General features: G+C 42.7%; 1 protein-coding gene across 2 annotated transcripts in view; it reads right to left on the bottom strand.

Moving 5' to 3' along the window:
• Window positions 1-13,362, bottom strand: part of UXS1 (UDP-glucuronate decarboxylase 1) — a 40,174-nt gene that overhangs the window by 5,739 nt on the left and 21,073 nt on the right. For both annotated transcript variants that reach the window (XM_081858221.1, XM_081858220.1), the window contains exons 6-12: window positions 13,178-13,358; window positions 10,233-10,337; window positions 8,505-8,564; window positions 6,714-6,835; window positions 5,718-5,837; window positions 3,169-3,212; window positions 295-355 (exon numbers count right to left, since the gene is read on the bottom strand). In XM_081858221.1, coding sequence (XP_081714347.1) covers window positions 295-355; window positions 3,169-3,212; window positions 5,718-5,837; window positions 6,714-6,835; window positions 8,505-8,564; window positions 10,233-10,337; window positions 13,178-13,358 — 693 coding nt within the window. The remainder of the gene's footprint in view (window positions 1-294; window positions 356-3,168; window positions 3,213-5,717; window positions 5,838-6,713; window positions 6,836-8,504; window positions 8,565-10,232; window positions 10,338-13,177; window positions 13,359-13,362) is intronic.

Raw genomic sequence — 13,362 nt, forward strand, 5'->3', positions numbered from 1 at the left:
GCAACACTGAACTGAACTTCTAAATTCTGGCTTGCAAAGGCTTCGCTCACAATCAAAAGCCGATAGTATCTGAAGAGGAGGAAGAATGCCGGTAAATTCACAATGCCGATTGTTCTCAGTGTGCTGAGCATGTTTGTGGCAAAAGGAGGAAAGGGAGGGAGGGTACATCGCTACCGTTATTCTCAGAACGTCATAGTGCCAAACGTTTCTCCTGTGACTGGATTCAACGGATTAAGAGAATGGTCTTAGACATAAATCAAGGAGAAAAAGGCCAGAAGAAAACCACTTGCTTACCAAGTTAACAGGACTGCTGACATTGCTGTTCATTAAGGCCACCAGCCCATTCACAAGGTCGCTGGAGAAACAAAACAATACATGACAACACAGCTTGAGCAGAGTTACTTCCTCACATGTTTTACAGCCTAACTGTCCAAAATGCTGATTTTAGGGGGGAAACTAATGGCATCAATTCTGTGCGGCGGCAACTTTAACAGTTATCGGCCCTGAAATAAACAAACCATGGAACCTTAGGTGGGCTTCCAGCAGAGCACATTATGCACTGGAGCAATGAATTTCTGCCTTATCCATTTCCATACAGCATGCCAAACAAGATGCATTCAAGTAGCGCATTGAAGGAATCATGTGAACAGTTCACGTCCAATTTAAAAGTACTAAAAACTGATTTACTTGGCCACAAACACAATCTGTGTCTGCCCTCTACTTAAGTATGCAGTGTTCATTAATCTGGGCAGAGAATTCCACTAGTACTGGTTTGTTTTGGTTTTTTAAGAAGACTGTGCTTTCATGTCTTTGTCGCACTAAATTTGGGTAGTTATCAGGGCATGTGCAGGATGGGACAAATACTGCTACTCAGCTACAAACCTAGGGAAATCTGACTGCCCTCTCCTCCACCTCGGCTTCCAAATCAATCAAGCTGCCGCTGAATAACAATAATCAAAAACATGATTTAAAACCTCCGGAAAAGTCGTATTTGACTGTAGCGGAATTTTATTATTATTAAAGTTTTATATATATATATATACAGCGAGATAAAAAAGGAGGGAGGGAGGAAGGAGAAAGTAGGGGACTATAGCAGCACTTTAAAGGTTAAGCAATCTGCTGTGCCTTTTGTAGACTAGAGCCTACCACCATTGTCAGTGCACCATCATCTTAAAAGCCCCGCTGCCTAAAATCACTGGTTTCTCTTTCTAAATGCAAATTGCATATCCATTGTGCAAACACAAGATGGCAGCAATGGACCGAGTCCTCTAACATGATGATTTTCAACTCAGAAATATCCACTAGTGTCTACTGAAAACCTGCACTTTGGATTTCAGACTGCTAAGGCAGCTATTTCCTACTTTAGTGTCTGCTATTCTGTTTTTAACAAAATTTGACATTAATTTAGCACCACAGTGGCATTCAAGACACTGGAAAAGCAGAAGATACTGGAAGGAATAGAATAGTGCTGGGTTTTTATCGCAACCATCAGTAGGAATCCTAATCTGCGTAACCATGACGTAATTGGGATTTTATTTGTATTCTACCTTTCTCCCGGTGCATTTTAAAGCTTACAAAGCTGGGATAGGCACCTATCTGTGTCACCTTATATGGACAGAAGTTCTGCCAGAGTATGCTCTGCATTGCAGGGGATCCTGGGTTCAAACCATGACTTATCCTGCTAAAAAGGATCTTTGGGGTGATGTGAGAGACTTCTGCCCAAGACCCCACAAAGCCATTGCCAGTCAGATTAGATAATACCGAGAGGTGGAACGATTGCAGCTTCTTAAAACTCAACGAGGCAAAAGGACCTTTGCTGAATCAGTAGTACAGGAAACAAGACTACTGTTTCCAGTGTTGTCCGCAGCCCCTTTTTCTGACATTAGCCTCAGTGGGACAAAGGCTATCATATGTCCAGTTGTCAAGGGGCAGGCAGAGCTAGAAGGAACTCCATATCCCAATTTATCCCAACAGTTTATGGTTCCAAAATTACCCCATTGTTTTTCCGGGCCAGGACCAAGGTATTGATGCTGTGAGCCACTTCTGGGCATAATTTTGTGGGATTCATCAGGCAACAAGTGATGATGATGATGCATCTTTTTTTTCTTAATGTTTACACTGCTGTACCTATGCTGTTTTCAAGTCATTGTCTTTTCCTTTCATTCAGAACAACCAATGTGCCCATTGATAAAATCGCAGCACAAAAAAAGGAATCGCGATTGATCATGCAATTACATCAAGATTCCTTTTTTGCATGCCGGTCTAAAGGATACATACAAGTATTTGCATGCATCAGAAGCTAATGAGAAAGAGGGGGAGGGGTGAAGAGGAAGGCATGAACTGAATACCACATTAAAAAAAACAACCCTGTGCACATGCCAATTACAAAATTAGCTGAAGGGATTGTCTAAGTTAAATCAGAAAGCAGGTGAAACACAGGAAACCCACAGAGCTCTTAACGAGGCTCTATTTCTAACTAAATTGTGAAGAGAAAAAGGCCTGCTCACACAAGGAGTCAACTTGAGTTATGGGATGGAGAAATAAACTCAGTGTAACATTGCACGGTCCCATTCATGAAACAAAAAAAAATTCACTACTCCCACGCAAGTAGTGCATTGCACAATCCAGTCTCAGAATCCACTGGACAGCAGCTGTTTTGTGACACACACTAAAAGTTTAAGCAGGGGCCTAACTATGGATTTAAATTACCGTATTTTTCGCTCTATAACATGCACCCGACCATAACACGCACGTAGTTTTTAGAGGAGGAAAATCCGTAGGCATGCCACCCGTAGGCATTCCCTCCATAACACGCACAGACATTTCCCCTTACTTTTTAGGAGGAAAAAAGTGAGTGTTATGGTGCAAAAAATACAGTATTCTACCTTTCCCAAGCTTTCAATGCAAGGAAGAGACATTGGTTTGAAAGGTCACAGACTGCTACCCTTTATTGTTCTGGTTTTTATGATAGGAGAAATCACTAATCTCACACATTGGGATAATGGGCTGCAAGCCGTAAGGGCTGAGAAATACTGATCTATAGACTTGGGATAGTTAACCATGCAGAGGAAATAGCAAAAAGTAAACATTCTGACATCACTGAATGACTAATGTTTTCAGTGTCCCTTCCTCAGGTATACTGAAACAAGGAAGGTGAAACAAACGTACCTGACATACTGAAATGCTCTGGTTTGAGTCCCAGGCCCATATACCTAGGAGGAAATAAAATAAAATGAGTATGACTGATAAGAAGTATCAATATGTCCATCACTTTTACTGACAAACACTCCAATTCATTTGTGACAGTGTGTTGAAAGCAAAATCTGTCCTGGTCTGATCTGTAATTTGATTATCTATGGCTAGATGCACAGGTTAAATCTAGCTCATATACACCTCACAAACGTTTTGATAGTCATAGGTAAAGGGACCTCTGACCATTAGGTCCAGTCGTGGCCGACTCTGGGGTTGCGGCGCTCATCTCGCTTTATTGGCCGAGGGAGCCAGCGTTTGTCCATAGACAGCTTCCGGGTCATGTGGCCAGCATGACTAAGCCACTTCTGGCGAACCAGAGCAGCGCACGGAAAGGCCATTTACCTTCCCGCCAGAGAGGTACCTATTTATTTACTTGCACTTTGACGTGCTTTCGAACTACTAGGTTGGCAGGAGCTGGGAGAGCAACGGGAGCTCACCCTGTCACAGGGATTCGAACCACCGACCTTCTGATCTGCAAGTTGTAGGCTCTGTGGTTTAACCCACAGTGCCACCCGTGTCCCCCTTTGATAGTCATAGGGTGGCATAAATGAGTCTCGCCAAGCAGTCTTGTATCCAGAGTTTCGCCAGATCCAGATCCTGATCTAGCTACAGGTTTTATTCCCCTTTCCCTTTTCCATTTACTTTTCATAGCATCTCTGCACCAAGTTTTTCTCCACCATCTTTAATGTGCCACTGACAAATCAAAGTTGTTGTTTTTTAAGAAAAGGAAGAGTATATTCCAGTTCATATGGAATGAATTTTATTTTTGTTTTGTCAGGTGGAAGGGAACAGATCTTTGTATGGGTTGACAGAAAGGAAACAAGATTTGAGGGCGTCTCCTGCGCCTTTGCTGATGGTTTGCAGAGTTGGAAGAATTTGCACCCTTTTTCTTTTCCTGGGGCTAGCTGAGCGACTGGTAACATCAGCCTGTGCCCTAGCAACAGTCTTCTGAAAACACACACAGGCTACAAGAGCCCTGCTTGTACACTGTTGTTTGCCAGAAAGTAAAGCGTGCCAATCTTCAGCAGTTCTCTAGAGTGAAACTCATGAGATTTTACTGCTCTTCAAAATGCCCATCAAAATATCTTTGCAGGAGAGCCCTCCTGAAAAAACGTTTGTTACTGACTTTACGACACATCCCAGCTCTGTCTTACTAATATAAAGTATTAATGTAATAGCTGGTCACGAAACTAATCCACTATGGTCACTAAGTTAAATGTCATATTCTTATTTTTACTGGGTGGTACCCAATGGTGCCAACCTAGCAGTTCAAAGGCACGTCAAAGTGCAAGTAGATAAATAGGTACCGCTCCGGTGGGAAGGAAAACGGCGTTTCCATGCGCTGCTCTGGTTTCGCCAGAAGCGGCTTAGTCATGCTGGCCACATGACCCGGAAGCTGTACGCCGGCTCCCTCAGCCAATAAAGCGAGATGAGCACCGCAACCCCAGTCCGCGACTGGACCTAATGGTCAGGGGTCCCTTTACCTTTACCCAATGGTGTCAACTTGACGGACAGAAAGCATCTGTCTGTGGAAGACCAATTTCCCCTAGTTCCTCCCTTAAATCTGCTCTAAGCATCCAGGGAGCCCTGAACAGGTTTAGGGAGGAAAATCTTCACAGGTTGTCCCCTTCCATATTGCATTGATGGATGCCTCTCATCAGCAGAGCCACCACTGGATACAAAAATAGTAAATCAAGCACCCAACTACCAGATGCTATCTCATAACACTAGACATGATTAAGGATCAGTCCAACACATACATCCTTGCCATTTCTTGACTGTAGCATTAAGGGATGGCTAGATGCATGAATAGCTGTCACAGATAAATGACCACAGTCACAACTGCCGGGTTACCCAATATCAACTCAAGGTCCTTTTCAACTGGGACAGTTCACATGTTTAACAAAGAGGTATTTCATTTTTGTAAAAAACCAACAACAGTGTACATGCATGTTTGAACAAGTCCTGTGTGGAAAACAAATAATTACACTGAAGCTCTATTTTAACTCCTGTCAATAGCCAAATAAATTAGCTGATGTTATGGGGTTTTTTTCCAAGCAGAATACAACTGGACATAAAAACAGATTTGTATGGAAAGCTGTCTTTTAGTATATTTTACTAAGACTGCAATCCTACGCACATTTACTTGAGATCAAGTCCTATTGAACACAGCGAGACTGCACTATAACAGTAACTGAAGACCTGAATCAAACGACTGTCCGTCACAATAGTTTGATTATGTGGTTCAGCGCAAATTCTTTATCTGGAGAACTTGAAGTTCTGCACCGTTTTAAGACATTTTAGTGAACATACAGGACCGTTCAAGCTGAGGGTTCATGTTCTTAAACCTACACGATTCATACAAATGACATTTCACAAAGCGACAATTTATTTTACTTGGAAATCTTCCTCGTAAATCCAATGAACAGCAATTGAGTTCAGAGGGCAGGATGGTAAATACGTACAGTTAAGGGTTCTCCCTGAAGAGCCTGCAAGATGAAGTTACTAACAACTCTGCCATCGTTCATGTGCATCCGAGGGCCAAAAGTATTGAATATTCTTGCCACTCTTACTTCTACGCCCTCCTGGAAGAATAAGAAAAAAGCTTGTTGTTTTTAAAAAATGCACTGTTTTTTTAAATTCTCTATTGCTACCCTACCCCAGAAGGAAGATGACAGTCAGCAAGACACACGAAGCCAGCTTCTGCATTTGCTTATGAAAAGGGGGAGAAGAATCCCACATTGCCGTGTTATCTTATAATTTTCATGCCTCTATGCCAGAATAAGACAAAAACAAACCCAAATCACTTAACATGGTTTTAGCATATTCCATACTACCTACATAATATTGCTGTTCTTGGAACTGTTTCTCAGACATCAGTCTTTCCCAAGGAGGTCCTAGTTTCAACCAAATGGGTTCCTAATTATTTATTTTTCATCTACTAGACCAGGGGTCAGCACACTTTCAGCAGAGGGCCGGTCCACTGTCCTCAGACTTTGTGGAGGGCTGGACTTTTTTTTTTTTAAATGAACAAATTCCTACACCCCACAAATAACCCAGAAATGCATTTTAAATAAAAGCACACATTCTACTCATGTAAAAACACACTGATGCCCAGACCATCCACGGACCGGATTTAGAAGGCGATTGGGCTGGATCCGGCCCCTGGGCCTTAGTTTGCCTACCCATGTACTAGACTGTCAGGTGCATGAAACACTTCAAGTGAACCAGCAAAACGAATATTGCAGAGTTTGGCCTCTAAGCAAACCATGTTTGGTACCCAAGCACCACCAATAATAGAAGGCAGTCTATACCAATTGTACAGCATCCTTTCATGCGAGAGAATGTTGGATTTTCACCAGAATCCTTCACTCATACCACCTAAGTGACCTTGTATTTCTGTATCGTGTGTTGCAGCTCTCAAGTTCTGAACGTTTTTGGCCAAATGTCACAATCATTACCTGCTTCATGTAGGCATAGCACATTGTTTCAGCAACCCTCTTTCCTTCGTCGTAACATGCTCTAGGTCCTATGGGATTCACGTGACCCCAGTAATCTTCGTTTTGTGGGTGAACTTCAGGATCTTGAGAGTGGGGGAGGGAGAAAGAGAGAGGGAGAGAGCGATCATGAGTTTCACTTTTCAGCAGCACAGAAAGGATTACTATTAAGATACTCTCTACAGCAGGGGTCAGCACACCTTTTCAGCAGGGGGCCGGTCCACTGTCCCTCAGACCTTGTGGGGGGCCAGACTATATTTTGAAGGGGGGGAAATGAACAGATTCCTATGGCCCACAAATAACCCAGAGATGCATTTTAAATAAAAGTACACATTCTACTCATGTAAAAACACGCTGATTCCCTGACCGTCCACGGGCTGGATTTAGAAGGCAATTAGGCCTTAGGTTGCCTAACCATGCTCTACAGCAGTGGTTCTCAACCTGTGGGTCCCCAGATGTTGTTGGACTACAACTCCTATCATCCCTGAGCTCTGGCCTTGCTAGCTAGGGGTGATGGGAGTTGTAATTCAACAAGATCTGGGGACCCATAGGTTGAGAAAGGCTGCTCTACAGAGTAGTGGGTACCAGGGTTGAGTTATAGTCTTAGGACCACATATGAGATGCAATGTGAAGACACTACAGAGCAAAGCTTGGGCATTCGCCAGCTCCACGAGGGGCAAATGAAGCCCATTTAGAGTAACGTCAATGCTTCCTATAAGTCTGTCACATAAGAAGTTATTCAGAGCTAGCTGGCCATTTTTATTCGGTCTGAAAAGATTTAACGGAAACAAACTCAGCTTCTAAAATGCTTTCCCAAGGACTGATGGCTAGAGAAAGGCAAAACTGGGGTAGGAAAATGAATTCAGCATGATTCCCATCCAAGCACCAAAGATCAGCTTGCAAAAAGCATGGGGCTATGAATGTGCCCACAAACCACCCTTCTGCCCCCCCCAATCATTCCTTGCCCCACATGTGATGTCATATATGACATCAGATGTAGGACAGGTGGGTGGGACTTGCTAAAAATGACCAGAGGTTTGGTTACTGCTGGGCCAGAGTAACTCACAGGAAGACACATACCCTACAGATGTCCCATTAGCACAGTGGTACAATAATCACATATTACACAAGTTGAACATTCTGCTTAATTTGCAGGACCTTCACAACAGGAAAAAAACTAAGGCAGGAAAAAACAAAGGCAAATGCAGTAGTCCCCAAGCATGTGGTATCTGAACATACTTCAGTGATGACTTAAGGAAACACATCGGAAACTCCCAAATCAAGGCTTTATGGGGCAGCGTCAACCAAGCCATATTATGCCATGCACTGGTGTTTTATTCATTGAATGCAGTAAAAGTATAATAGGGACCAAAGAATGAAAAGGATAGTAGTATATTGAAAAAGTAGAGGAGGGAATCGATCCTGGAGTACTGAGGTAAAAGTCACACTATCAAGCCCAGTTATCCATGGAAATTAATGCCCCCTAGATTTTAAAACGAAGATCAAGCTTTTTGTTTGCGTAGGTGAGCAAAAGGAACATTTTAAAATAATATCTTCATCAAAAGCATAGTAAGATCCATTGACTGCAGGGCAGGGAGGTCACATGTGAAGGAAAACGTAGCAGATGGAGAAAAACTCTTGCCAGCTCTCCCCGCCTTGCTTAAAACTATGCTTGGAGGCCTCCATACTGATGGGACCTCTCCCTTCAGTAAAAGACTGGCTCCCAAACCAGCCATTGCCAAGTCCACTTCTTACCTCCATATACTTCAGAGGTAGATGCAAGAAGAAGCCGAGCTCCAACACGTTTTGCTAACCCTTAAAAGAAAAAGAAAAAAACAAGAGGGTGAACTTTAGTGAAAATGTTACAGATGGGTAGCCGTGTTGGTCTGCCATAGTCAAAACAAAATAAAAAAATTCCTTCCAGTAGCACCTTAAAGACCAACTAAGTTTAGTTAGTTCTAGGTATGAGCTTTTGTGTGCATGCACACTTCTTCAGATACACATGTATCTGATACCTGTGTATCTGAAGAAGTGTGCATGCACACGAAAGCTCATACCTAGAACTAACTTAACTTAGTTGGTCTTTAAGGTGCTACTGGAAGGAATTTTTTTTATTTTTTTTAGTGAAAATGAACGGACTCACGCTTATCTTAATTTAATTTTGACCAAAGGGGGCTAAGCAACCAGGAGTTCCACATTCCATTCAGTAGCAGGCTTTGCTGTAAAAGCTTTCAGACTGAAATGTAACTTCTCATCCACACATACAAAAAAAAAAACCTTTAAAAACTATGCTTTATAGTGGCTCTGCATTACTCCAGCAGAGCAGACCTGCAATTCTGCAGAACTGATGTGGAGAGCCTTGTGGCATCATAAAGAGGTTCATTATTGCAGCACAGGCTTTAGCAAGAGTTCGTCTCAATGGGTGCCATCTTTGTTGTTTTTGCTAAGAGAGACTTCACACGTGGCTTTGGGGGGATCAGTCCCTGCCTCTGTCAACCTAAACTACTTCACAGGGTTGTTGCGGGGATTGATGGGGAACGGGAGAGCCATATATGCCACACCTTGATCTCCTTGGAACAAAAGATGGGACAGAAATGCAAAATGAAATACCCAAAAATGCTTACTCTCATCCTGCCCATTTGGAAGCCTAAAACAGCAGCCATGAAAGCATAGTTAAGGATTTTCTGAATGCTTCAAGAAATTCCCAGCTACTTGGTATAAGACTACAAGTATCCAAAACAGTTAATGGCCTGTCTGCGTCTATATAATAAGGCAAGGATACTACCAAGAACCCAAAATTTCTGTAAAAGGAAGTCAAGAGAATACCTCTTTGGCCAACTCTTAGAATGTGCTGAATGGCATGAAAAGTGACTTGAGATGGTATAGGAAGTTATTTGTGGCTAATATCCTGCACTATCCTTAAGTGCCAAGAATATCTTCTTTGTAATGACATCAGTCTGCATCACTGGGCATATCCCTGGTTCACCCCATCACACTTGTTCATGCAACTGGCTACCCTGGGACTGAAGCATGGCAAAAATATACTGTTTGACTTCCCTTAAAATTAGGGATAAGGAACTGTGTAGATCCAGATGCTGCTGGACTACAAATCCCATTATCCCTGGCCATTGGCCATGATGGCTGGACTACAGATCCCATTATCCCTGACCATGTTGGTTAAGGTAGATGGCAACTGGAGCCCAACAAACTCCAGAAGGTCACAGGTTGTTCACCCCTGCCCTAAGGCTTGCTGTTTCGGCATGCAAATACTTAGCTTCACGTAGGGATACCAACTTGAAAGAAAAAGGAATGCCCTACTGGTGTTTCTAAAGAATATTTAAGTCATTTACAAATAGACATACAGGTGCAAACATTTGGAATCAGGATGCTGCGCCTTTCTCCAGTAAAAGTCAGAAGCAAGGCACCGTACCATTTCAATGAACATCAAGCTGCTTATTTCACACAATCCATTCACTGACTCACCCAACATGTTCAGCGTCCCTATGGTGTTGGTCTTTAGCGTCTTGATGGGATTATACATGTAATTTGGAGGGGAAGCTGGAGAGGCCAGGTGGTAAATTTGGTCCACTGTGAAACAACGACACAAAAAAAAGAAAGAAAGAGAAGAGCGTTTATTTTCCACCAACTCAGTTGGGAGATTTAAAAAGGGGGAAGGAGTTGAAGGTATTCAGGGACACTTCCACCATGCCAGATCTCTTGGATGTGGGAACAGAGCCAATGAGAGGATTGAACTGACAGAAGAAAATGGAAGGCAAGAGTGAATAGCAGGCCAGATTTGGAGACAATCACTTCTTCTAACTCTCATGGGCAAGAGCCTACTTGCAAGGGTCTACTCACAAGCAAGGCAAGACAAAAGCATGGCTGGAAGGGCAAAAGGAGAATGTTCTTTGGCTCCTCTCTATAAGAGAACCAGAAGCTACAGTATGATACATCTTTCTTGTGATCTGGAAGAGCCCAGGGACCTACAACTTGCAGGCTTGTCCCACTGTCCTTCCTCACACTAGTCAAATCTCAAACTCAGCAAAGAATATGTTAAAGAGGTTGAAGCATGCAATGAGCATGTTCCTATGGGTGCAGAACTAGGAAGATGGGTATAAATGATGAGAATATAAACTTATATCATTTTTTTAGTTTAAGAGGAGAAAAACACCACTCCATTCGGAACGTACAACCAATTAAATATTTATTCCAAATCCCATTTCACATACAAACGATTTAGGTTTGAATTGTTCCCCTAGACAAATTCTCATCCAATTATACTGAAGCGATGCAAAAATTATTGGAAAACTTTTCTAGTACTAACTTAATCCTTATGGGTTATCGCTGGTTTCTTTTTAACGTTTTGGGATGAAAGCTGACTTTCAAAACAATTTTACAGAGAAATCTTTGTTTATAGAGCTTGGCTAGTCAGTTCTAAGGGTGCCATTTAAACAGGCTTATGTGATTTCCGCATTCTGTGGGGTTTTTTTTCCCTTGTCAAAGACACACAGCAAGCACTTTGAACTGTGAAGTATCTTCTTGTTGAGAGAGTCACACCGGAATTGCCTTTCATTATACTCAACAAAAAGAAACTATATAATTCATACCCAGCCAAGGCTGAAATTGCGTGCTAAAAACAGGCTGCCAGTTTAATAACGTCCCACCGGTATTATTTAACCAAAAGCATTTGATTGTATGAGGGAGGTGTTGTAGACCATTAGCAAATTCCAACTGCACAGCTACACCCTCATGATCCAGAAACAAAGTCGTTAGGGGATCTAATTAAACTGGAGTCTGGGATAGGTGGAGAATCTTATTAACCCCCGTTTATATTATAGTCTTGCAAACATGGCAAATGTTTCCCCCGGCTTCTCAAGACAGTGTGTGCCTCCTGTACATTTAGATAAAGATTCATGAAGTTCTGTAGCCTTAGTGAAATAACTCCACCTTATAAAAAGCACTTATTTCATGTATTTTTCACTCAACTTGACAATATCTGTAAATATATTTGCATTGTGTATTTGTAGTACCTGTACTGTGAGGGCAAGGAGGCAAAACATGCCTGTGGCATGTGTAACCCCAAAAGGCAACATATATAGCATTATTCCAATGCTCACATGCTGGTTTGTAAGTACCACTGAGCCAAACCATAGCTTACAGCATGAACAATCAAATGTGTGGGCTTTCCAGTGAAAAGATTGGGTGTGCTTTGCTTCTCTTCCACTCCTGATGTTAGTTACTGCACAGCTGTGAACACAGCCATGTTTTGGCTTAGTGTTATGTCAGAACCGAGGCTCATGGTTTAGTTCAGTTGAGAAAATTCGCAAGCTGGGTTACTACTCATAGTTTGCCTGGGGCAACTAAGCCACAAGCATGGGTTCAGACATAACTCAAACCATGGCTTAGCTCACAGCAACAGGTCTAGAGGAGGTAAGCAGTTGTGATCTTTTCACCAGGAGCCCACAGATTAAGTCATGGCTTAGCTTAGTATTATAGGCACCGTTTTTGTGTGTGTGTTTTTAAAATTTCACCCATGTTGTCACAGTGTGAAAACAGCATGGGTGAAGAGTTAAAAGGGAAGGGAAGGCAGCAGAGAACTAAACAGCTCAACCTCTGTAATTGCTTGACCATGAGGATGTTAGAGAATCGGAACTTGTTCTCATGTTTCTAAGCCCAATTGTAATAAGCAGATTCGAGAACTCAAGTGCATCCACAAGCAATTTTATTCCAGTGTGACTTCACTGAATTCACTGAGGAAGTATAGTATTGTGTACTTGTGATGTCAAGATGCAGGTGAATTAATTTTGGGGTGTGGTGGTGGTTGGGAAATAGCCCTTCCCCGCTGTTCCCACCCAATTTTAAATTGGATTAAACATAGAAAGTGCCTGAAATTAATCAGATTCAAAAAAAGAAAGATGTCTAGCCTCAACGTGCCCCTGGTATCACAGGGTATCTCAAACTAAGTTGTTCTGGTTGTGCAAGGAATCTCATTTGTGCAACAGAACATCCCCTCTGTCTCCTCCCCATGTCATCCGAATCTAATGCAGGGATTCCTCACAATCCCCCATCAGATTGAGGGTGAGGCGGGGGGCTGCGGGAGGCGCATGGGGAAAGAAGAGGGGAGGGGAATTCTGTGGCAAAAGCAGAAGCCCTTGTGCTCACAGGCAAACTTTGTGGGGTACAACACTGTGATATTGCCCATGGTCCTTCCCTTTCGGCTATCTTTGTGGATATGGTACCTTCAGCTGCCAAATTCCCGTGAGGGCAGTGGTAACTTTCCATGCTCCCAGAAGCAATTGCATGTGGACTTAAGGAAAACGGCAGAATTTGCCAGCCACACAGAAGTGGCCATTTACGAGACGACAGAAACAGGTCCCTAATGTTGATGCACAAAGCAGCCCAGCTTGTGTCCTCTTGGGGGCACTCACCTTCAATGTAGAGGGGCTCTACGACATCATGATTAATCAGTTCAAAGTTCTCGTGGCCAATCCAGTGTTCCACGTTTCTTTTCCTGCCCGTAAAGAAGTTGTCCACAACTGTAACTTCATGGCCATCCATCATTAGTTTGTCAGTAAGATGAGAACCCACAAACCCTGCTCCTCCAGTTATCTGC

The sequence above is a fragment of the Podarcis erhardii genome, assembly GCF_964252035.2.
Source record: "Podarcis erhardii genome assembly, chromosome: 4".
NCBI lineage: Eukaryota > Metazoa > Chordata > Lepidosauria > Squamata > Lacertidae > Podarcis > Podarcis erhardii.